Source organism: Phyllostomus discolor, chromosome 3, assembly GCF_004126475.2.
Source record: "Phyllostomus discolor isolate MPI-MPIP mPhyDis1 chromosome 3, mPhyDis1.pri.v3, whole genome shotgun sequence".
Taxonomy (NCBI): Eukaryota; Metazoa; Chordata; class Mammalia; order Chiroptera; family Phyllostomidae; genus Phyllostomus; species Phyllostomus discolor.
The window spans coordinates 81,021,872-81,048,892 of record NC_040905.2 but is presented as its reverse complement, the minus strand read 5'-3'; the positions used below and the strand labels follow the sequence as shown (position 1 = coordinate 81,048,892).

The following is a 27,021-nucleotide window of genomic DNA, read 5'->3' as shown; positions in this document are numbered from 1 at the left end:
TAAATATCTGAATGAAAATGAACAGGTTCCAGCCAACATGGAGGCATAGGTAGAAACCCTTCTCTTCTTCGCACAACCAAAAGGACAATAACAACCAATCTAAAATCAATAAACAACCAGAAGTGCCAAAAAATCAAACTGCATGGAACTCCAACAACCAAGAAATTAAAGAAAAAATCAACCAGAACCTGACCAGTAAGGCAGCGGACCTCTTGGGCCAACTCAGAAAAACCGTGGTGAAGCAGCAGACCATGTGGCAGGCCTGGGTGCCAAGCTCAGCAGGCTGTGAGGGAGGGATTGACTTAAGGGGAAAGCTGAGACTCAGAGCTGACTGTGGGCTACGGCTGGGGTTGCCACAGTGGGAGATACTCCCAGCCTCACACGAGAGTTGAAAAGTGTGCCAGAGGCAAGCAGGAGAGCTGCACAGTTCCCTCTCTGGTCCCACCCCCACAGGCAGCCCTGCAGTGCAGCAAGGAGGGTTGCCCTGCCTGGGTGAATCCCTAAGGCCCTGCCCCCTTACAACATATCAGCTGCACCAAGACAAAGAAATATGGCCCAAATGAAAGAACACAACAAAACCTCAGAACTAAGCAATGAGGAGATTGCCAACCTATCTGATGGAGAATGTAAAGCCCTGGTAATCAAAATGCTGACAGATCTGATTGAGCTAGGTTGAAAAATGAAAAAACAAATGAAGGATACCCAAAGTGAAATAAAGCAAAATATACAGGGAACCAACAGTGACAGGAAGGAAACCAGGACTCAAAGCAATAATTTGGAACAAAAAAAGAGAAAGAAACATTCATCTAGAAGAAAAGGAAAAAATAAGAATCAAAAAAATGAAGAGAGTCTTTGGAACCTCTGGGACAACTTGAAACGTTCCAATTTCCAAATTATAGGTGTGCCAGAAAAGAACAAAAGCAAGAAATTGAAAACTTATTTGAACAAATAATGAAGGGAAATTTCCCCAATCTAGCAAGGGAAATAGACTTCCAGGAAGTCCAAGAAACTCAGAGAGTCCCAAAGAAGTTGGACCCAAAGAGGAACACACCAAGGCACATCATCATTTAGTTACCCAAGATTAAAGACAAAGAGAGAATCCTAAAAGAAGCAAGGGGAAAGGAGACAATTACCTACAAAGGGGTGCCCATTAGACTATCAGCTGATTATCAAATAAACCTTATAGGCAAGAAGGGACTGGAAAGAAGTATTCCAAGTCATGAAAGGCAAGGACCCTACATCCAAGATTACTCTATCTAGCAAAACTTTCATTTCAAATCGAAGGCAGATAAAGTGCTTCCCAGATAGGTCACAACAAATTAAAGGAGTTCATCATCACCAAGCCCTGTTATTGAAATGTTAAAGGGATTTATCTAAGAAAAAGATAAAAAATATGAACAGTAAAAATGACAACAAACTCACAACTATCAACAAATGAACCTAGAAGGGAAGAACAACAACAAAAACAAAAACTAAGCAAACCACCAGAACAGGAACAGATCAGAGAAATGGGCATCACACAGATTGGAGTTCAGTGAGGAGGAGGAAGGGGAGGAATAGGAGAGAAAAGGTACAGGTAAGAAGACGCATAATTAGTAAGCAGTAAAAATGAGACAGGGAAAGATAAAAAATGGTATAAGGAAACAAAGGGCTCAAAGAACTTATATGAACACCCATGGACATAACTAAGGAGGGAGGAATGCTGGAGGGTTGGGGGGGGGCAGGGTGGAGGGGGATAAAGGGGGGAAATTGGAAAAACTATAATAGCATAATCAATTTAAAAAAAGAAAGAAAATGAACAAATTGGCCACATACCAAATACACACAACTCAACCAAAACACAAACATAAACCTTCAAAACTATGTTCAAAATAAAAGCATTTTCAATGCCAACATCTCCTTAGTATAATATCTCATAAATTATCTACAAAGAGCAGATACTAAGGACCCTGTATAACTTCACAGCCACTTAACATACATGTTTTGAAGCAAGGATATACAAATATATGTAGGAAGACCAAAGGACAGAATAAACAAAACCTGACCCACATATCCAAATGACCACACTCTACTGCCATGGGACAGCTTAATTCCCAGTCTTCCTCAGAAGCCAGAATGGAACAAAAAGCAGTGAAAGGCTGGCAGTGATGGGATGACAAATGAAGGACTGTCTCACTGTATCATATGGCCTGGAAACTCAAGGTTGGGAAGATGGGAATCAAAATCCACGATAACTATTGTTCCCAGCCCCAGATATGGAATGTCATTTATAATTTCAAACTCCTTTGAACTCTGAGGGACAAGTTTGAAATATTTGCTTTGTTTGCTCTTTCATTATGCAAACAGAAGAACTGTATGCAACTACCATGGGAGAGTAACTAAAACAACAAACTGCTTGGCATTCATTTCTCGCTTACCTCCCAACTTCATGAAATACTCTAATTTAAAGTTCTCATAAGTTCAGAGCAGCCAAGGACTAAAGAAATTCCCAGTAAATGGATTCTCCACTCAATCAGTTGCAGAAATCGTCTCACGGCTCTATGACTCAATAATTATCACTGGGCTTATAATCTAAACCTTACTCCAAGAAATAAAATAAACGCCACCTCAAAAGCTTTCTTTTAGTTGTACACTCCTTCCTTCTTCAAACGACTTATTCGCTGTGCTTCCCAAATACCATATTCTCCTGATATTCCTCATAACTCACACCTCACCAGCCATTCCTTCTAAGTCTCTCTTGCCAATTTCTCATCTCTTCAACCACTAAACACTGCAGGGACCTTAAACACAAGATCTTCTCTACTTACACTCACCCATTAGGTGATTTCATCTAGTCTCATGTCTTTAAATATCACTTAAATGTTACAAACTCCAATTAGACCTTACCCCCACATCCTAGATTCATATACTCAACTACCTACTTTATAGCTCCACCTGAATGTGTAACAGCCATCTCAAATCTGTCCAAAAACAATTTCCAATTATCCCCACCTTAAAATAACTGTACATATCTATTTTATTATATATAGTCATAAATAACTACTGTACATATTAAATATGTTACATATAGTTAATTCTAAATAATATAGATATGTATACAGGGTGGATAAAAGTAGGTTTACAGTTATGAGCACACAAAAGTTTATTCTTGTGTTATTTAATTATTATATTATTTTCCAAATGAACTGTAAACCTACTTTTACCCACCCTGTATACATCATCCCAAAATCCTTTAGTCCAGAAACCTTTATCCTTGACTCTTTTTTTCTTTCCCCCTATATTCAACCTTTTGCCTGAGTTACTTTTGTAGGTTACTAACTGGTTTCCTTGCTTCCATGCTTGGCTCCCATATAATTTACTCTCCACACAGTAGCAAAAAAGAGCCTCTGAGTGAACACAGGCAGCTCATATATCACTCCTCAGTTCAAAGTGCTACTAATGGTCTCACTCATTTATCAGAATATAAACTGAAACCCTTACAATGACTACAAGGCCCTCTTCTACCACAGCCCCTTGCTCACTCTACAGCTATACTTGCCCCCTTGCCATTCCAAAAACAAGCCAAATATGCACCTGCCTCAGGAACTTTTACACTTGTTCTGTCAGCCTCAAATACTCTTCCACTGGATAATTAATTCCCTGGTTTGCTCTTTCATCAGTCATCATCGGGTAAGGATTATCATATCCATTTTATAGATAGAAAAACAAGCTTAGAGAAGTTATTTACCGTTGGTCAAACAGTAAGAAAATGGCAGAGAGAGAATTAATAACATTATGCCAGGGTTGTGGGACTAAACAGGGCTGTTTTCTTCTTTTTGTCTGTATTTTGAATCCTCTTCTCTTTTATTCTTAAAAAGTCAAAAAATATGCCAACTTCTTATCCTGAATCAACCATTATGAACTATTTTATTAATACACACAATCATACAACCACACATAGAATATGATATTTATCAATAATATTTATTATGCATATACCTTTGCTAAGTTGACTGAAAGTCCAGGAATCTTTGTTAATCCTCCATCCATTATAGATTTCTGAGCTATAATAACTCCAAAGGTAGGCAAACAGGAGAAGTCAGGATTTCCCTCATAAATAAATTTAAAATCCTTTGGTTCTTTGATCGATGCTCCCACTCCAAGAGCATACATAATAGCTTCCAGTTCCGTGTAAGCAGAAGAAAATGAAGATAATTTATGGCCAATAGCTCCATCCTATGGGACAATTGGAGGAAGTAATTTTTTACTCATCTTGGTCAAATCTTTAAATTTTTAACTTTTCAAAACTATTCATTGCATACATACCAAGTTTTGCTTTTGAAAAAATGTGACTAAAATATCATTCTAGTGAATTTGAATATCAATCTAGTGAATTTTATTACAATTGTTTCATTACATTTGATTTTTCAATAGAAACCCATTAGATTGTATATGAAAAAAACTTCATTTATAGCTAAGTAATATTTTATCGCTTGCTTCTTGCTAACAGATAGCATGTCTCATTTTAACTTTCCTATCTCCTGATTCTGGTGCTGGATTAACAACTACTAGCTACCCAAAAATAAACAAACAAACAAATTTGTTATAAATAGCAACCGTGAATTGTCCTATAGTATCTATTATATAAAAATCTACTATAAACAGAGAAGCAAAACACTGCTTAGTGCTTATAAATTAGACAGCTTCATAATGGTTTTAGATAAAATGAGATTTTATCTGAAGTTATTTCCCAGGATTGTCCTTTATCTTACTGGATATTGTATTTTTCTATTCAGTGATGATATACTTAGCAATTCTGTGAAGCATACATTATTAGGTTATTAAAGAATGATGACCAATTTACAGTCACTTTCATTCTAAAGCAGGAGTTGCCGAATAATGGTTGAGAATTAAAAATGGTTTTCACATATTTAAAGAGTAGTTAAAAAAAGAAAATCAAGAGTTTGTGACAGAAACAGTATGTGGTCCAGAAAGTCTAAAACATTTATTAGCTGGCCTTTTAATGAAGAAGTTTGCTAACCTCAATTCTAAAGTAAAATCACAATTATAAACTCATCATATTCTCAGGGTTAAAATTATGTGGTTAATTATATCACTGTCTGTCCTGAGTCACAGAATACCAAAACTGAATGTATAAAAATAATTTACTTCTTATTATTTATGCACTAAACCTTTTTTCAAGGAGAAATAAAAAGGTGGTAAATTGGCAAACTTCCATGAGCTTAAACCACAATTGTTAGAATTTCTGACACAATGGGAAGCTTTTTACTTGCAGCCATTATGAAATATTTACAAAATACATTCTATCAATGCTTTTCCTTAAAAAAAAATGACTCAGAAGATGCTCTGAAATAAATTAGCCTTTTCTAAAAAGTTAGATAAATGGTGACTAAAGTAGGATTATTTGTGATTCTCAAAAAAAAAAAAAGACACTTGTCTAATTATACTGAAGAAAAGAAAGTAAAGTTCACATTTAATATTTTAGTCTTGTGTTCATTGAAATTCTTTAATTATTTGGTACATATATTATGAAAAGGTTTGGGGTCACTTATCTTTCCTATTTAACAACAGATTAATAGCTTGGAAAATAATTTTTTGTATTGAAGAAAAGATCTTCAGCCCTGGCTGGCACAGTTCAGTGGATTGAGTGCGGGCTGCAAACCAAAGCATCGCAGGTTCGATTCCCAGAAGCACATGCCAGGGTTGCAGGTCACGGCCCCCAGCAACCACACATTCATGTTTCTCTCTCTCTCTCTCTTTCTCCCTCCCTTCCCTCTCTAAAAATAAATAAATGAATAAATCTTTAAAAAAAAAAGAAAAGATCTTCAGAGAAGGCACAGTTTTGGGTTTTTCCCCCCACTTACAAATCCTGTTGTGGCTGTTTTTGCTGCCTTATGGCTGGTACGATTTGTTGAAACTCTTCCATCTGAAGCTATTTTACTTAGAACTTCAAGTATACTGGAAGTTGATTCTAAAACAACAACAACAATAATGTGAGCAAAAAAATGTGCTAGATCAGCGATTTTCAACCTTTTTCATTTCATGGAACCATAAACTATTAAAATTCCGCTTGCGGCACACCAAAAAATGTATTTTTTGCCGATCTAATAAAAAAAGTAGGTATAACTGTGAGTCATTCACACTGGATTACTATTGTTGTGTTGGTTGTTGTCATTTCTTTATCTGACAATCTAAGGGAAAAGAGGTCTGTGCCCCTGACAAATAGGCACTATATGTTCTAAAAATTCTTGCAGCATACCAGTTGAAAATCACTGTGCTAGATAATTATTCCTGTAACATTCAGCAAGCCTGCTGCAGACTCTTTACTGGCACTCATGAACATTGAATGTATGATGTGAGGCTATTAAAGGAAAAAATTGTGAAAGACTTTGAAATAGGCCACAGATAACTCGGTGTTTTTAATGGAAAACACGACATTGTCCAACATACTCTTCCCAGCTTATGACTTTAAGCTTTGCAATGAACTTTGAGAAATTGTACAACTCTGTAAAGTGGGACCCTTATCCACATACATGCAATTTCTGTTTGGTAGAGGGACAATTACCCTTCTCTCCCCACAATCCTCCCTTCTTCAGGATGAAATAGTGCCAAGGTTACCCCCTAGATCTCTATACAGGTAGTAGGTCTGCAGATAGTACTAGAAGTTCTTCCAGAGAAAACCATCCTTATGACCAGTGATTTCAGACAGGTTTTGGAAACTGTTCTGGGGTGATTCCAAAGGCTCTGGGACCTTTCTAACAGCCTTAGAGGTATGAGTCTTCTTCTAAACTCGGATAAAAACTACCACCAAACTACAGAATGTGGGATGACTGGGATATCTGCCATTCCTGAGGACACCAGCAGAGAGGATTCTTCCTTCTAATCCTTCCCTTACCTCCCCACTCAGACTGCTGCCCAGGGGCAGGGGGCAGTGGCTGTATAACCCAAAGTCACCTTGACACAGGCTGAAAGCACTGCACTCAGAGAGAAACAACCTGAGTTAACTCTTCACCCAAATACTGAGAAAGCTTGGACAAGTTATTTAGTTTTTTCTGGAATTTAGTTCATCATGTGTAAAATGAGAAGTGGGGTAAGTACCTGCTAGAAAGTCTCAACTGTATTAAAAAGCTGATATTTTTAACAGTACTTCAAATACTAGACATATCTTACCATTTATAATTACATAATTCATTTAGTGAGCTTCTTCTTTATATCAGTATAGTACTTTTAAGGCAATAAAGTGGAACTCTGACATCAGAAGGAAGTCTTTAATATATTTCTTCCTTTCATTCACTTTCACTGATAGACAACTGATATTGACAGACTAAATTTATCTCAAATATCAAAATACAGAATACAGAAAATGCTACGATTGAGAAAAAGCATAGTAAAATTTTAGTGCATGTACCAGTGGGCAGCGAAGTGTCATTAAGGGAAAAAAAAATGTCATTTTTTGGATATAGTCTTCTACGAAGCATTAAATATAAAATTACTAAGAGGAAAAAACGAGTTTTCTGTTCATGATCTTTCCCAGAAAGGTCCTTTATATTTTATATACTATGAGCATATGTGAATTATACTAGAAAAAATAATGTGACTTTTATTGGTTATTTACTCCTGTGGCATATCACAGATGCCTCAATAATTCAAGGTAACAATCATTTACTAAAAATCCTTTCTATTAGTTCTACATTATGCTAGCACCAAATACAAAAGTACATGCAAGATACAGTCTCTGATTCCAAAGGAACTTACTATGCAGTTAAGAAAATGCATAATTATGAAATGAAAGCAATTAGGATTAGATGTTCAAGTGAAAGAGTTCAACTAAGAGAGAAATCAATGTAGCCCAGAGATTTTGCTGAATATCTGGGGCTTAAGTTTTTCTAAAATACAATACTAATAAAAGGAAGAAGGGCTATTTTAGAAAGACAGAAACAGCCCTGGCTGGCATAGCTCAGTGGATTGAGCACAGGCTGGGAATCAAAGCATCACAGGTTCGATTCCCAGCCAGGGCACATGCTTGGGTTGCAGGCCACAGCCCCCAGCAACCACACATTGATGTTTCTCTCCCTCCCTCCCTATCTCTCTCCCTCTCTCTCTCTCTCTCTCTCTCCCTCCCTCCCTCCCTCTCTCCCCCTCCCTCCCTCTTTCTCCCTCCCTCCCTTCCCTCTCTAAAAAATAAATAAATAAAGTCTTAAAAAAAAAAAAGAAAGACAGAAGCAAAGACAAAGTGCTAAAACAGCAAAATCTATTCACTAGACAGAGCTAAGCCTAAATTAAATAGGCTTAAATAAACTTTTTGGGAAATAAAAGAAAAAATCAGGTCAGATAAGAAGCATATGGTTAAATAATGGAAGACTTTGAAACCAGCCATCAGATGAGGAGTAGATGTATTAAGCACAAATGGGTAACTTACCTCATACCACCTCCCAACTACATGTACACCAAAAAAAATAGGATGATAAAAAACTGACAGTGGTAGTGACACACGTATCTTAAATGTGAAGAGTTATAATACATACTAGATCAGAAAATGTACTCTAGATGATTCAACAGTGTAAGTCACCACAGTTAAAACAGCAATTTCATAAGAGAAGAGATTGCCTCTGGTTCCCCAACCAGGACTGGACTGAGTGGGACCCTTTACCTTCAACACTTTGAGGCTTGCTTGCATTTTCAAAGCCACAGATCTTTGTCCAGTTAGCCATCACTGCCTCAGGAGTCATTGGCTGATTCCTTTGTCTTACAATTGCTCCAAGGCTCCGCTCCCAGCGTACTGGTCATAGAAACAAAACTAAGATACTAACCACATAATTTCAGTGAAGACAGAAAATAAAGTAAAATTCATAAGAGCCTCTTGCATTTTTTTAACTCTTAAGAAAAAGGAAATTCAGAAAAAGATTCTAACTTCTAAAGAGTTCTATTACATTCCTTAAAATGCATTTTTCCAAAAATAACAAACCCATTAAGGTAATGTATAGTTTTTAAAAATATTTGAAACTGAAGGGACAAATTTCTCTGACTTTACCGGACACTACTAAAGCAGAATGAAATGCTGAATCAGAAGATAAATTATATTATCATGTCAAAAAACTGACTTTGTGACCAGAGATCACTTGGGAACTATACTTCAAGATAACAGAACAAAGCTTTGTTGGACAGCAAACCGAGGACTAGTGGTAAAGACAGATAAAAAATTCCAGATCACCAAATACTGTATCAGACAGCCCCAAGTAATTCTCCCTTTTCCTCCCTTTGTTCTTCCTTCTCTTCCACAGGAAGTCAACTAGAATGGGCCTATTCACAAAAATAACTATTACTGCTGCCTAAGTTTTATGAGAATTAACAGTTTCCCTTTTTAAAAGACTGAGGAATAAATAACCACTAGTAACCTATTTAAACATAATGGCCAGACTTTTATGATTATTAAACTGAAGATTTATCTTGGGCATGACAAAAATGACTGCTTCTAGAGCTTGCTATCAATAAAGTTCCAGGCATAGCTTTTATTGCAACAACTGATCTTCCTTTCTTAAACTGATGCCATGAGACACTTAAAAATGCTTGAGCAATATAATTTACTCCAATAACTGCAGAGAACAAATGAAAACATTGATAGTCTATAATACATTGTAACAACGCCCTCCAGTAATGGGAACCTTTTAAATAATTCGATTAATTTCGACACCTCTAGCCAACTAAAAACACAAATTGGGACAAAGGAATTTTTAGTTTTTTGAAAATGCCTTAAAGCAATTATCCAATTTGGAGCTCACAAGGTTTAAGGGCTAGAGTAAAAGAGAGTTGAAGCTAAATGAATTTACTATTGGGCTGAAGGGGAAAAATTTCCACAGATCAGATGCAATTTCTGTCCCACAGAATTGTCCATTTGATGCTTCACTGTCTCCTTCTGATGTCTCACGCTCCCAGAAATAATGAACTAAATGAGAGAACTGAAGAACTTTTCTGCTGGGGCTTTTCCTCTCTTTTCAAAACCAGCCCTCCCTCACACTCACACCTCTGAGGACAGTCAGAACAGGCAGGTTGGATGCCAGAGATGAGGGAAGACAAACATCACTACAGAGACTATCCCGTCTGAAGGAACAGCCAGTTCTGAATAAGAAAGGTCAAATTCTCAATAAGAACTACCAACAGAAAGAAAATAAAACAGATTCTTGAAAATGCCACAGGACTGTAGGACAACTTTTAGAATAGGTTCGAGTTGCATCCAATAGTTAGGCATTTGATAAGGTCTTTATCCAGCTTTAATTAGATCTGCAGGTTTAAAGATATGGAAATAACATAAGGAAAAAGAGACTTACGCTTTCCCATCCATCCTGCTCCAACCTACCAAAAAAGAGGGGAAAGAAGTTATACCATCTAGTGTGACATCATTAACAAATTTTTAAAAATTAAAAATACAGGCAGCTATCTTACTAAGAAAATTGGGATACTATATGACAACAGAAAAAATAGTACAATTTTACAAAAATCCACTGGCCCTCATGCCTTCACTGTTCATGTTGTTAGAGTAGAAATACAAAGCAGCACACTGTAGTAAAAAAAGCATGACTCTGATGTCAAAAGCCAAGGTTTGGTACCATTTATTCCACTGACTAGCTGTTGTGACCTTGGTCAAATTATCTGATTTCCCTTAATCCAAACTTCTGCTTAGGCGAAATAAGGATACTAGTACATTCTTCATGAGGTAACCATGAAGGCTAAACAAATATAAATACTAAAATTGCCTAGCACATCATAGCCTTGAAATTCATGTCCCTCTAGAAAGACATAGTGAATAACAAAATTTAAAGCAGAGAAAACTAAAACCAGGATCTGACTCAATGAACTATATATAGTCATTTTAATGAAACATTTTTATATATAAAAGTAAAGCAAATGAAGAAATATATTAACTGCCATACAGAAAGATAATTTTTTTTCTAAAGGCCATTCAAAGATACTGTCAGAAGAAACTGTTTGATGTAAAGAAAAATGTGTGTTATATCTTCATATACCACAACTGCAATGTGCCAGAACTCATCATGAGAATTCCACATACATATAACAGAAGAAAATTTATCAACAGACAGCACATATCTAAGCGGCTACAATATGGGTCAAGGGTATGACTTCTTTAGTCACCCTTTAGAGGTCTTTCTATTAATATGTCCACACTTTTTATAATAGACCAATCAGCCTCAGTGGTGTCAGAATAGGTAAATCAGCAGTGGTTTGGTAACAGTCATCTTTTACCATATTTTGAGAGTGAAGCAACAAACTACAAGCTCCTCTTGGGTGCAAGACACAACAGCTTCAGCTGAGCCAAAGAATCTGTATCTGCCATTCTAGTTATCTATTAGGGCCTTTCAAATAAAGTGGCAATTTACTTTCAAAGTTTAAGTCAGGATATTACACATACATATCTTACTATATTTTATCAATCATGGATAGCAAATGTTCCTCACTAAAAGTGTTCACAATATAGTAAAACAACCTACAAAATTTCATCTATGCATGATCCTAACTATACAGTTTGAGTGTGTGTGTATAAAATGCCTATCTGAAATAGACTATTAGCATAAAATGCACATCTAATACAAGACCGGGAGAGAATACCTAAGAATATTAACAGTAGTTATCTCTAAGTAGCAATGGGGTTATTTGGTAATTTTTTCTTCTATATACATTCCCGGATATTTGAAGTTTATTACAAAAAGCATATATTATTTTTGTTCACAGAATAATAAATTATAAAAGGTAAAAAGGTTTTTTAAAGAAATTTTCCCAATAAGACTTTTTAAAAACAGGCCAAATTTTGAGCTTGAGATTATTAAATTCATTTATCTGTAAATTAAGAGTTGTAAAGTTCTTTCTATCTCTAATTTTACACAATTCACATTCAGTGGTTGTGATTAAGAAAGTTGAGGCACATATCTCTGCTTAAATATGTATAAAAAGTTTTTTCTTAACTTATCAGCTTTTTATTTAAATGAATCAGGGTAATATATTATTCACTTCAAACTGAGCCAAGTTACTTTGCTACCAAGAAATATTTTTGGATAGCATAGTATTTCTCATACAACAGGTTCACTATTATCACAGAGAATCAAATAAAGGGGTGGGAGGAAGCATAAAATATAACAGTTCATCCTAGAAAGGAAAAAAGAGATCAAACTCAAATGAAAAATCAAAAATATATAAAAATGGCACAAAGAGATCTAAAAGAACTCTGACTATGGGTCCCACGAACAATGGCAGTATATGTGGCTTTTATTTTTATAATAAACAAAAGCTTTACGACAAGGAAAAAAGCTTATTTTTAAAGTTAAGGTAAGTAGTAAGTTGTGTTTACTCATCTATCACACCCAGACTAAATTCCTGCTATACTGATATAAAGTTTACAATTAAGGGATCGGGCCCTGACTGGTGTGTGGTTCAGTGGGCTGAGCGTCATCCTGCAAACCAAAAGGTTGCAGTTTTGAATCCCAATTAGGTCAGAAGCCTGGATTGTGGGCCAGGTGCCCAGCTGGGGGCCTGTGAAAGGCAACCAATCAATGTTTTTTTCATACATTGATGTCTTTCCCTTTCTTCCTCCCTGCCTTCCCCTCCAACAATAAATAAATAAAATATTTTTAAAAATAAAATTACAGAATCAAGCAAAAAGGAAAAAGGACTCATGAACATGGACAGTGTGGTGCTTGCAGGAGGTGGGGATAAGAGGGATAAATGGTAATGGAAAAAATACAATAAAATTAAGGAATGTAATATGCACTAGGTCCTATGCTAAGAGTTTAAAAGTACAATTTCCAGTTGCCACAACAAACCCCCCCAAAAACCCTAAAGCTCAGGGAGGTTAATTTGGACAAAATTCCAGCAAGCTAGCAAGTGCCAGAACAAGAATTCAACATCTGGCACTTGGTTGACTCTAATCCCTAAATCCTTCCACTTTACTACTGAGCTTCTCAAACCAAATGAGACTTTCTATATTTGACTAAACTCTCCAAACCAGCCACATTCTCATTTGGTGACAATACCGTAAATAAAGAACTAAGTAAACAGAGAATTTATGAAGTTGCAGTTACTTTCTCAAAAACAACCTCAGTCAGCACTTATTCCTTAATGATAACATAACCATATGTAAAAAATCAACTAACGTAGATTTTTACAAATGTGAGCAACTGAAAAAATACCAATTTTTAAATCATTTTTAATATTCAATTACACAAAAAATACTTTCCAAAAAGGAGGAAGGGTAAGAATACCTCAAACAAGCTTCCATTTTCCTCACAACTCTTATGGCAAAGCCAAAGGACAAGAGGTGCCACATAATCTGGCTTCAGAGCTTCCACAATATCTGGAATAAATAACACGCCCCCCCCCAAAGAAAGTTTATGAATGAGAATATACACATATTTAAGCAATTATTTTACTGTTTGAAAATTTCTTACATGTTTTTATAGGTAATTCAGCAACATTTGGAATAAAATGAACAAAATTGGATGTACACAATTAAATAATCTAACATTCAAGGCTTTTGAAATAACTTTTTTCATCATACAGCTCTTTCCAGCTTCTAATATTAAATATACCAGATTTACCTTTCCAAGGTGGGTAACATACTATTCAGAAGAAGACACGTTAGACCTGCTTAGGCAAAGACTAGAGAGCAAAGCTATACTCGTGTATAACGTAAAGAACTTAGGTGCCATTCATTCTTAGAACTATTTTACCCTCCTAGCTATTTAACCAGAAGCTAGAAAACTAAAAATAAAAAATAAAATCATTGACAATTGTAATACCAGTAAAATAATGATGTGAAATGAACCTTGCAACCATTACTGAGCAGTAACAAAGTGTAAGAAATGTTTTCCCATTGAATCCTTTCTGTGAGCAACTTAATAGGACAGAAAGGTACTACACAAGGAGTATGAAGGCGTGGATTTTAATGCTAACCCTGCTATGCAGGCAATTTAGGATGCTGAGCACATCACTCATCTGTCTTCTCAGTAAGATAGATGGAAAGTAAAATGCCTTCCCTGCCTATACCAAAAGTTGTCCCAAGGTTCAAATGAGATGCAATTTGTTAATAAACTTGATAATCTTTAAAGAATCAAACAACTGCAAACTTTACTTGTGAAATGACAAAATATAATTTTATATTATATTTACATTTACAGTCCCTGTAAATTAAAGAGCAGTTCCAAAAACTTTATAGCCTCTAAGCTCTCAAATATGAAAAAAACCCAATGGTACAAAGTTCTCCACTCTCTATTAAAAGCACAAGGAGAAAACCAAAGGGACAGACACTCCAACCATCTCAAATTTCATGATGAAACAAATTCGGAAATGGTTATTTACCGTATTTTGCCATATATAATGCACACCCATGTTTTTGGCCCAAACTTTCAGAGAAAAAAATCTTTCATTTAAATTTTTATCTCAATTATTTATTTATTTATATTTAGAGACAAAACCAATTATCATATTCCAGGGTATTATTTTGCATATGGATATTGTTATTGCTTTCTAGAGTTATATTTTTAACACATAAGCATAAATAATTAAAAACATTTATATAGATATGGAATTAGTACCATCCACATATAATGCACTTCCTTATTTTCCCCTCAAAAATTTGGGCAAAAAAGTGTGTATTATACATGGCAAAATATAGTATCTTAGGTAAGAAAAGAACAGAGAAGAGGTTAGGAATAGTATGGGAAATGGAGAAGCCAAAGAACTTATATGCATGACCCATGGACATGAACTAAGGTAGAGGAATGATGGTGGGAGGGGGGCTACAAGGCAGAGGAGAATAAAGGGGAAAAAATATGCAACTGTAATAACATAATCAATAAAATATATTTTAAAAAATTAGGGAACTATAGGTATACGCAATATAAATTAATCTTAGAATCATAACATTGTGTGAATAAAAAAGTAATTCCTCCTCAAAAATGTAGTACATTATGATTTTATTAATATCAAAATAAACAAGCCCAAAATAAAGAGTTTTAGCCATGTATTAATTATTTTTAAAATATTTTAACTTAATATTTAATATTTTTAAAGGAAAAAGCAGTAAGGAAATGAAAACCAATCATTTTCTTTAAGTGATTACATCTTGGGCAAGCAAAGAGGTTGTGATAAAGGATAAAAGAGATCCATGCAAGTTATTGGTAACACCCAATTTTAGGGTTGCAGGACAGCTTGTCTTCAAGATGGTCCCAATGATCGCTATCTTCTCTCATTCACCCCTTTTTACAGTCCCCTCCCACAACATACCAAGATTGCTCTCTGTGACCAATATAATAAGATAGAATTGACAGTATATCACTTCTGAAATTAAAAGATATGTCAACTTATATCTTGATTGCTGTTTCTTTCAAATTATTAGCTCTTGAGAAGGGAGCTGCCATATCAAGAATAGTCCTATGGAGAAACCCATGTGATGAAAAACTAACATCTCAAGGAAGGAATGGAGGCCTCCTGGTAACTGCCATGTGCATGTGAGCCTGGAAGTGGACCCTCTAACCCAGACAAGATTTCAAATGACTGATGTCCCGGCAAACATTTTCATTAAGACTTCATTAGACACTCAGGACCAAAAATTCCCAGCTGTGCCACTGAAGACTCCTGACCCCCCCAAAACTGTGTGAGATAATGTTTGTTTTAATTGATTGATGAGAGAGAGAGAAACAATTGATTTGCTGTTCCACTTATTACCCATGAAGATTAGTGGGTAATAATACTGAAAAAAATCTAAGCTACTTACCTTCAGGCAAGATAGTCTGGGTCAACCGTGATCCAGCAGTAGGAGCAATAGTGTTACAATGAATGTTGTATTTCTTGCCTTCAATTGCAAGAGTATTTGAAAGGCCCAGAAGACCCAACTTTGCAGCACTATAATTTGCCTGGCCAAAGTTGCCATATATTCCTGCAGCTGACGAAGTCATGATGATCCTAAAAGGAAAATCAACCCCCCAATATCATCTTTTCTGATCTGATGATGTTGCAACTCTATGTCTTTAATTTCTTTTCAGTACTATTACACCTATCCAAAACAACTTTGTATATTGTCATTAGGTTCTTACAGTCATGATTCATATATCTAAAATAATATTAATAATAAAAGTAATCTCTCAAACTTCAAATACAAGATTTAACTGTTTTAAAAGAATCCCTGGTCAGAACCAAATAAAATTAAGTGTGAGAATGTACATTTGTTATCTATTGAAAACAACAATAAATATTTAAAACAAAATAAACTGGGAATATGTAAGTTAAAATTTTAGTAATAAATATTAGATAAAGCAATTCTAATTCTTTAGTCCTTACCACTGTGATCCCCTCTCTTTCTAGATAACATTAAATGTCTCATATTTAAACAATGTCAACTCATAATCTGACCCAATCTTACTTACTCTCTAGCACTACCACATTCTGAGTCACTCACAGAGACACAACTATGAAGGTCCTACAGTTTCCTAAACAGTTTTTAAAGACTGACTTATGTCTCACAAGTACCAGCTATCAGGAAATAGCCATTCATCTCTCCCCAGTTGGTCGCCGTATACACAAAATGATATTTTGGTTAGAGAATAAAGTACAGTTAAGTCCTCAATGTTTGTATTACTAAAATATCAGAACAGCAGAAAAAGCCTAAATAGACCATTAACAGCTGATGAAACTGAAGCAGTAATCAAAAAACTTCCAGCACACAAAAGCCCTGGACTGGACAGTTCCACAGCAGAATTTCACAAAACATTTAAGGAAGAGCTAACCCCTATCCTTCACAGACTATTCCAAAAAACCCAAGATGAGAGAAGACTCCCACACTCTTTTGATGAAGCCAGATAAAGACACAACAAAGAAAACTTCAGGCCATATCACTGATGAACATAGACGCTAAAATCCTCGACAAAAATATTGACAAACCACATCCAGCAATACATTAAAAAGATTATACACCATGATCACATGGGATTCATCCCAGGGATGCAAGGATGGTACATATTCGCAAATCAATAAATGTAATGCATCACATAAACAAAAGGAAAAGACAAAAAATCACAAGACCATATCAATAGATGCAGAAAAAGCATTTGATAAGGTACAGCACCCATTTATCATAAAAACACTAAGCAAAGTAGAAAAGAGGGAGCATTCCTCCACATAACAAAGGCCATATACAAGAGACCTACAGCCAACATCATACTCAACAGGCAAAAACTAAAAGCTTTCCCACTAAGATCAGGAACAAGACAAGGGTGTCTGCTTTCACTACTTCTATTCATCATAGTGTTGGAAGTCCTAGCCATAGCAATCAGACAAGAAAAAGAAATAAAAGGCATCCAAATTGGAAAGGAGAAAGCGAAACTGTCACTGTTGGCAGATGACATAATAGTGTACATAAAAAATCCTATACACTCCACCAAAAAACTACTCGACCTAATAAGTGAATCTGGCAAAACAGCGGGATACCAAGTCAATATTCAGAAATCAAAGGCATATTTGTACACCAACAATGAAATATCAGAAACAGAAATCAGGAAAAAAATCCCATTTAATATAGCAACAAGAAAAATAAAGTACCTAGGAATAAACCTAAACAAAGAGGTAAAAGACCTGTATTCAGAAAACTACACAACATGGAAGAAAGAAATTAAGGAAGATGCAAACAAATGGAAGTATGTACTGTATTCATTCACTGGAAGAATTAATATCATCAAAATGTCCATATTCCCCAAAGCAATTTATAAATTCAACAATCTTTGTTCTATATACAACCATAAATGACCCCAAATAGCTGCAGCAATTTTGAGAAAGAAAACAAAGTAGGAGGGATCACAATACCTGATATCAAACTGTATTACAAGGCCATTGTAATCAAAACAGCCTGGTACTGGCATAAGAACAGACACACAGATCAGTGGAACAGAACAGAGAACCCAGAAATAAACCCAAGTCTCTATGGTCAATTAATATTTGACAGAGGGGGCAGAAGCATAAAATGGAGTAAAAATATCTTCTTCAAGAAACAGTGTTGGGGGATCTAGATAGCTACATGCAAAAAAATAAAACCTGACCACCAACTTATACCATATACAAAAATAAACTCAAGACGGATAAAAGACTTAAATATAAGTCATGACACCATAAAAGTCCCAGAGGAGAACATAGGCAGGAAAATCTCAGATATTCCATGCAGCCATATTTTCACCAATATATCCCGTAAGGCAAGTGACTAAAGGAAAGAACAAATGGGTCTTCATCAAAATAAAACCTTCTGCATGGCTAAAGAAAACATCAGCAAAATGAAAAGGGAACCAACAGTATGGTAAAATATATTTGCAAATGATACCTTGGACAAGGGTTTGATCTCCAAAATATAGAAAGAACACACAACTCCACTCCAGAAAGACAAATAATCCATTTACAAAATGGGCAAAGGACCTGAACAGACATTTCTCCAAGAAGGACATATAGATGGCCCAGAGATATATGAAAGGATGCTCAGCATCACCAGCCATCAGAGAGATGCAAATTAAAACCACAATGAGATACCACTTCATGTGGGTCAGAATGGTCATCATAAACAAATCAACAAACAAATGCTGGCAAGACTGTGGAGAAAAGGGAACTCTAGTACACTGTTGCTGAGAATGCAGACTGGTACAGCCACTGTGAAAAACAGTATGGAATTTCCTTAGAAAACTAGAAATGGAATTGTCTTTTGACCCAGCAATTCCACTGTTGGAACTATACCCTAAGAATCCTGAAACACCAATTCAAAAGAACCTATGCACCCCAATGTTCATAGCAGTACAATTTATAGTAGCCAAATGCTGGAAGCAACCTATGTGCCCATCAGTAAATGAGTGGATCAAAAAACTGTGGTGCATTTACACAATGGAATACTATGCAGCAGAAAGAAAGAAGGGGGTCCTACCCTTCACAACAGCATTGATGGACCTGGGCAGCATTATGCTAACTGAAATAAGCCAGGCAGTGAAAGACAAATACCATATGATCTCACCTATAATTGGAATCGAAACAACAAAACAAGCAAGCAAAATATAACCAGAGACATTGAAATTAAGAACAAACTGATAGTAACCAGAGGGGAGGTGAGAGGGGAGGTGGGGGGGTAGAGGGAGGTGAGGGGGAATGGGGAGAAAAGAAACATGTATAAAAGACACATGGACAAGGCAAAGGACAGGGTAGGATCGAGGGTGGGAGGTGGGGATGGCTGGTGTGGGGAGGAGTAGGGGGGGGGCGGGGGGGAATGGAGACAACTGTACTTGAACAACAATTTTAAAAATGTGAAGAAAAAAATAATGAAAAATAGGAGGTGAAAAAATTTAAAGCAGTCCAGCTCAGCTAATCTGTAACTAAATGGCCAACTTAATGAGCAGGTTGTGCCAAAGCTACATTTAAAAAGCCTACACATATCTGAAGATATTTTCCTCAATGTCAAAGCAATCATCATTCCCTGTACACAAGAACCCATATACAAAGCCATATGTAACTCTACCTTCCAAACTTCTGTTTCTTCATATGATCCCATGCTGCCCGGGTCACTTGGAATGAGCCCCGCAAATGAACTCTATGGATTATATCTAAAATAAGAAATTATTTTCATTTAATATTCTGTCAAAAATTCCAACTGACATGTCTCAGAATGAATGTAAGCAATGACTTACTTATAAGCAGATGTTCATGTTATACCTAACATTCAACTATTGTCATATCACTCTGAGTATTTTTTTGCTTTCATTCCAATTCTGAAATCAATCTAAGGTTCATACATGTTTTGCATATTATTTATGATAAAATTATTGAAATCCCTATACATATCTAAATACAATGCCATCTTTAATTTATGCTTACTTTATATAAAAATTCACTAATACAAGTATCAAAAAATGTCACCTATATAGTTGGGACTCAATACAAACATTAGTTAAAGCGTAATTATAAACTACATAGTTCATCATCGACAAATATTTACAAAGTGCTCAGTATATCCTTATATCCCTTTTTCCCAGGGTTTGCAAATGAGTTAAGAGAGAACTGGGAGATGGGGGTTAGAAAATGGGGGGGGGTATGGAGAGGGAGAAAAGGAGTAAGAGAGAGAAGCTTATCTGTTTATTTAGAGATATTAATCTAATGAATAGAAAACCTAGAGAATTATTCAGACAGACATAACCCTCTAGGTTTAATTTTTAACACAATTTATTTATATTTCATTTGATTATTTTAATTATTTTTTTATCATTCTTCCTTATTTTTGTTTCAATCTGGGACCTCATCAAATGTTTTCACATATATATTAGAAGAATAATGTAAGGAATAATAATAATACAGGAATAAAAGGGAGGAGAGGTAGTTAGAAGTGGTGAGTTTAGGTGAGTTTAGGATAAAACCAGAGGAAGAAACATCCCTGCTCAACCAGATCTCAAAGGAAAGTACTAAAATAGCCCCTTTTGCCAACAAATCTTATCTTTCCTAGCTTGCTTTGTACCCCAATTCTTACAAGGGAAGAGGAAACTAAAAGCCCTTCTTTGCTTAACTCAAAGTCACAAAGGTATTTTGCTTCTTCCAAAAGAACTCTGGTAATACTCCCCAGAAGCACACACTATAAACAATGATATAATTCAACTCAGTTACCATGAACGCCACTGTCTCAGTCACCATTGTTGTTTTAGTTCTGATGGCCAATGAAAGTAAGGGCAATATGAGCAAACAAAAAAAATTTTTTTCATAACTATGACTTGTTCATTATCTAAACTCAATCTTTCCAACATGGCATTCCTAATGGAAAATTTTCCTAATTATTAGAGGCTTCAAAATTACATCTAGTTTCTCCCCACCCAGTATGAAGATCTCCATCATTTTTAGTGCCCCAGGCTCCCTTCCATATTCTGCTATTGCTTTTGAACTAAGAATCACACAGCCAGATAAGTATGCTACAGGCTGTTAGAAAGAGTTGGTACTGCTATAAAATGATGACAAGCTCTCAAGGAAAAAAAGAGGGAAACAAATGAAAGGCACAAAATCCTTCTGAATAACTTCTAACAACTGATTTTTTAAAATTTCTCAGATGTCAAAAAAAAATACGTTACTCCCAAATATCCACCATTTTCAGTTATAAAGCTTACTCATCACTTACATTAGCAAAAGTAGATAAAAGTAAGTTTTAACTTAAATATATAAATTTATCAAATACTAAAAGGCTAAATAGATAGGTATATTCCAAAGAGACATATATTAAAAACTTACCCCAGTCTTCGTCACTTATTCTACTAAAGGAACGGTCCCTCAGAATTCTAAAAAAAGTGATATATTAGTTAGGGAAGCAGAAAGTATACACTTTAAAAACAAAAACAAAAAACCTTGCATGCAGGTTACTTTACTAAAAATGAAAAAAGAAATACTCACCCAGCGTTATTAACCACAACATCTATAATATAAAAAGACCAAAGTCACAAATATATAAGTAAATATATTAATTTGCATTTGCTTGACTTATATTTATTTCAAAAATCGGGGGGGGGGGTTGCCAAGGAAAAATAATTGTGTATATATAATTGGTGAACAGCGCTATCAAAAGAAAATTCTATACCCATAGCAAAAAAAATTCTGATTCATAAAACCACAAGTATCACCTTATATTGGTGCTTTGTTCTCAAACTTACATATTCTACCCTTCCTTCTGCTGAAATTCTATTATCTTATTTACAAAATTAGCTACTGCACAACTCTTAGGTTCTCAGAATTCATTGGTAACCATAAGTCATTTCCCATTTAACCTCAAATTCGCACAGAAAGTTAAAAGATTAAAGATATTTTTCTTGCCACTCAAAAGTCAAAAACCCAGAAAGAAAATGTTAAGAGTTAGAAACACATAATTGTATTCTTATGAAGAGAAATTATATTTTTTAAGGTGAACCACCATCATGTCTCTATTTTCACCCTATGAGTTCACACCTGTGTGGTCTCTATCCCTGTCATATACTTGCAAAATATCTCTTATAAGCTCAACCAAACATGACTAGAAAAATAAACATGCTAGACAAGAAAAGGGGGGAGTACATTCAAACTACAAAAGAAAATAATGTTTTTCAGATTGTAAATATTTTGAGCTGCAGTAATGCTTCTCTCTAGAATTCAATAATCAATCTCTTATTTAAAATGTGTGGAACTAAACCAGGTTATCTAGAGAAAATTGCACTAAATGATACACTGGAAATGCTTTAAAAATGAAGGGGTTTTTGTTAATACGGTTGACCCTTGAACTGCATGGGTCCACTTATATGTGATTTTTTTTTCAATAGATATATTAGAAAACTTTTTGGAGATTTACAACAATGTGAAAAAACTTGTAGACAAACCACATAACCTAGAAAATCAAACAAATTTAAGAAAAAGGTATGTCAGAATATATTAAATATATGTAGATACTAGTCTATTTTATCATTTATTACCATAAAATATTTACAAGTCTATTACAAAAAGTTGAAATTTATCAAAATATGCACACACAGACCATAGGTGCCACCATTCACAGTAGAGAAATGTAAACAATTGTAAAAATGCAGTATTATGTTCAAGCCAGTCAGAGAAAGACAAATACCATATGATTTCACTCATATGTGGAATCTAATGAACAAACTGAACTATCAAGCAAAACTGAGACAGACTCACAGACGGAGAGGAGGCTGACAGCTCTGGGGGATAGAGGGTAGAGGAATCAAGTGAAAAAGGAGGACTCATGGACATGCACAACAGTGTGGTGACTACAGGGGGAAAGGAGGCATAGGGAGATAAATGGTAATGAAAAAAATACTATAAAATTTTTAAAATAAAAAACACGCAGTATTAAATAACTGCATAAGATTAATTGTAGTACATACTGTATTACTGCAATAATTTTCTAGCCACCTCCTGTTGCTACTGCAGTGAGCTCACGTTACAACTGTCAGCTTAAAATGCCATGGGATGCTCATCACTCCACATGAAAAGTTCCTCTCTTCAGCAAATTGCACACAGCAGTAAAAAGTGATTTCGCATGATTCTCTTGTATTTTTCATTTTTTAGTGCAATACTGTAAACCTGAGTAACACCATGGAACCCATACAAAGTGCTACTACTGATGCTGGAAGTGCTCCTAAGAAGCAGCAAGAAGTCATGACAATGTAAGAAAAAGATGAGTAGGATCTTACAGCAACTGCCTAAGAGTCATACTGTAAAAAGAAACCACCTCTCTTCTGGTCTGCCATCATCTGGCAGCCGCAAAAGCAGCAACCATGTGTGAGTGCAGCTCCATGCACACTGGCCAGGCTGATGTCCAGATTGGCAATGCCTGCTGGGAGCTCTGTTGCTGGAATATGTCATGCAGCCTGATGGCCAGATGAGATGCCAAGTAACAAGACCATTGTGGGGGGAGGTGGGTGGTGAGATGACTCCAATGCCTTCTTCAGTGAGACAGGTGCTGACCAGCATATGGACCTGAAACCCATGGTCATTGATATCATTCATACTGGCACCTACCACCAGCTCTCTCACCCTGAGCAGCTCATCACAGTCAAGGAAGACGGTGCCAATAACTAAGCACATGGGCACTACACCACTGGTAAAAAGATCACTGACCTCGTCTTAGTCAGAATTCAGAAACCAGCCAAACAGGGCCCAGGTCTTCAGGGTTTATTGGTTTTTCACAGCTTTGGTGAGGGAACTGGCTCTGGGTTTACCTCCCCGCTGATAGAATGTCTGATGAATATGGCAAGATGTCCAAACTGGAGTTCTCCATTTACCTAGTCCCCAAGGTTTCCACAGCTGTAGTTGAAACCCTACAACTCTATCCTCAACACCTATACCACCCTCACTCGAGCACTCTGTGCCTTCATGGATGATAACAGGGCCAACTACAATGTATCTGTCATAGAAACCTCAATATTCAGTGCCCAACCTATACTAATCTAAATAGGCTGATAGGTCAAATTGTAGCCTTCATCACTAATTCCTTGAGGTTTGAAGGGAGCCCTGAATGTTGACCTGACCGAATTTCAGAGCAACCTGGGTGCACTTCCCCTGCATGCACTTTCCTCTGGCCACATATGCCCCTGTTGTCTCTGCTGAGAAAGCCTGCCATGAACAGCTTTCTGTTGCAGACATTACCAATGTGTGCCTTGAACCAGCCAACCAGGTGGTGAAACATGACCTTCACCATAGTAAATATATGGCTTGCTGCCTGTTGTATCGAGGTGACATGGTTCCCAAATATGTCAATGCTTGATGCTCGCCACCATCAAGACCAAATGTACCATCCAGTTTGCGGGCTGGTGCCCCACTGGCTTCAAAGCTGACATTAATTAGCAGCCTCCCACTGTGGGTATGAGGCAGAGACATGGCCCAAGTACAGGGTACTGTGCACATGCTGAGCAACACCACCACAGCTATTGCTGAGGCCTGGGCTCGCCTAGACCTTAGTGTGACCTAATGTATGTCAAGTGTGCCTCTGTCCACTGGAACATGGGCGAGGGCAAGGAGGAAGGGGAGTTTTCTGAGGTCCATGAGGACATGGCTGCCCTTGAGAAGGATTATGTGGATTCTGTGGAAGGAGAAAATCAGGAAGAAGAATAAAGTTAAAATTTCAGAAAGGTGCTGCTTTTATGAGGATGCTTATTCTGTTTTAAACAGGAAAAAGTTGTGGTCTGATCAGTTCATTTGCATGTGGCAGTGTATACTCTAATATACAATTAATGGTCTACACTTTAAAACACAATGCTTTGTTACTACAGACCCAATCTGTCCATTTCTCTGAAGGGTCTAAATAAAGTATTCCCTGTCTTAAAATTTTTCTAATTGAATTGCTTAATATGTACCATATATTGAGAGCTGTAACTGCAGTTGCCTGCATTTCAAGATGAATGAATCCAGAGTAAGGACCATTGTTAAAAAAAAAAAAAAAAAAGGAAATTCATGAAGCTATCATTACAGTTATGCCAGCAGTCATGAAAACTTTAGACATTTTATAAAATAATTTCTTATCTCCTATTATAAATGCAGCTTTTATGTGGGTGCAGGACCACTGTAAGAAAGGTATGGCTATAGACACTAACATGACTTGAAAAAGCAAATTCGTTATATGACAACTTAAAGCAAAAGGAAGATGAAGGATCTAAATCTGGAGAATTTAATGCACTAAAAGATAGTTTGATAATTTTAGAAAGAGGTTTGGCTTTAAAAACTTCAACGTAACAGAAGAAGTGGCTTCTGCTGACCAAGAGGCAGCAAACAAGTTCCCAGATGCCATTAAGAAAATCACTAAGGAAGGATATCTGCCTGAAAACATTTTTAATGAAAATGAAAGTGCTCTATTCTGGAAAAAATAAATGCCACAAAAGATATTTATTAGTAAGGAAAAGAAATGAGCACCATAACCTGAGACAGGAAGGGATAGCTAACTACTATTTTGCACAAATGCAGTCGGGCATCAGGACTGCCCTTACCTAAAAAGCTGCTAAACCCCAAGCCTTGAAGGGAAAAGATAAACACCAGCTACCAGTCTTTTTCTTGTACAAGGAGGAGCCCTGGACAATGAGAAACCTTTTTCTGGATTGATTTTAACAACACTCTCTCCCTGAAGTCAGGAAGTACCTTGCCAGTAAGGGAGTGCATTTCAAAGTTCTTTGAATATTGGATAATGCTCTTCACTACAGAGAATCCCATGAGTTCAACAGTGAACTCACTGAAGCAGTGCACTTGCTCCCTAAGACAATGTCTTAATGTGTAGAGCTCATTATACATACTACTCTATGGAAAGAATTGTCAATGCTATAGAAGAAAATCCCAATAGAGAAAACATCATGCAAGTCTGGAAGAATTACACCATTGAAGATGCCATCGTTGTTAGAGAGAAAGCCGTTGAAAGCCATCAAGCCCAAAACAATAAATCCCACTGGAGAAAACTGCATCCAGATGTTGTGCATGATTTCAAAGGATTTATAATACAGCCAATCAAGGAAATCATGAAAAAGATTGTGGATATGGGGGAAAAAAAAGATGTGGGGCAGGGGAGGATTTCAAGATATGTATCTGAGAGAAATTCAAGTGCTAACAGACACCACACCCACATGGAGGAATTAGCAAAGACAACTTCACAAAGACGAGACCAACGCCAGACAACGAGGAAGAAGACATAGAAGAAGCATTGCCAGAAAACAAACTGACAGAACGGTTCTGGTTATTCAAGATTGCTTTTGACTTCTTTTACGACATAGACCCTTCAATGATATAAGCACTGTAAACTAAAGCAAACATTGGAAGAAAGGTGGTACCATATAGAAACATTTTTTAAAAAATGAAGCTGCAAAACAGTCAGACACAAATTATGATATATTTCCATGAAGTTACATTGAGTGTGCCCGCCTCTCCCGCCTTCCCTCCCACCTCCTCCACTTATTCCGCATCAGTCACGTCTGCAGCAGCAAGACCAAGCCCTCCTCCTCAGTCTGCTCAGCATGAGGATGAGGATGAGGATGAAGACCTTCATGGAGACTCACTTCCACTTAATGGACAGTAAATAATCATCATGCCATATAGTTAATAAACTTATCTGTTGCACATGTGTGTGTCTGTGTAAAAATAAATGGCAAGAACTGTATGAGATGTTTTTGTGTCACATAGAACACTGTATGCAAGACTTGTATGAAGTGGATAACCTACCCTGAAATAGGCATAAGGTGAGTGATATTTATTATGAAATTAATAATGCGTTACTTTTCTTACTATTTTATCACTTTGCTTTGAAGAATTACATCACCTTCAAGTATGGCTCTCTCTCATAAATGGAGAAGATGTGTATCAGCCCATGATCACAGGTAAGTGCTTTTTAAAAACCATAACATTTTAAATAGTATATTATGAATATAACTAATGCTGTATGCCATAAAAACCTTATAACTACTCACTCCTTAGTCTATAGGCTAGGTTACACTGAAATTATCC

General features: G+C 36.2%; 1 protein-coding gene and 1 pseudogene across 1 annotated transcript in view; one reads left to right on the top strand and one right to left on the bottom strand.

The window, feature by feature from the left end:
- The window catches only part of HSD17B4 (hydroxysteroid 17-beta dehydrogenase 4), an 89,920-nt gene that overhangs the window by 43,818 nt on the left and 19,081 nt on the right, over positions 1 to 27,021 (bottom strand). The window contains exons 5-13 of the mRNA XM_028509329.2: positions 21,451 to 21,472; positions 21,292 to 21,338; positions 19,544 to 19,628; positions 15,782 to 15,969; positions 13,269 to 13,360; positions 10,326 to 10,350; positions 8,651 to 8,779; positions 5,865 to 5,971; positions 3,979 to 4,215 (exon numbers count right to left, since the gene is read on the bottom strand). Of these exons, the coding sequence (XP_028365130.1) occupies positions 3,979 to 4,215; positions 5,865 to 5,971; positions 8,651 to 8,779; positions 10,326 to 10,350; positions 13,269 to 13,360; positions 15,782 to 15,969; positions 19,544 to 19,628; positions 21,292 to 21,338; positions 21,451 to 21,472 (932 nt within the window). The remainder of the gene's footprint in view (positions 1 to 3,978; positions 4,216 to 5,864; positions 5,972 to 8,650; positions 8,780 to 10,325; positions 10,351 to 13,268; positions 13,361 to 15,781; positions 15,970 to 19,543; positions 19,629 to 21,291; positions 21,339 to 21,450; positions 21,473 to 27,021) is intronic.
- Positions 23,319 to 24,654, top strand: LOC114494319 (annotated as a pseudogene).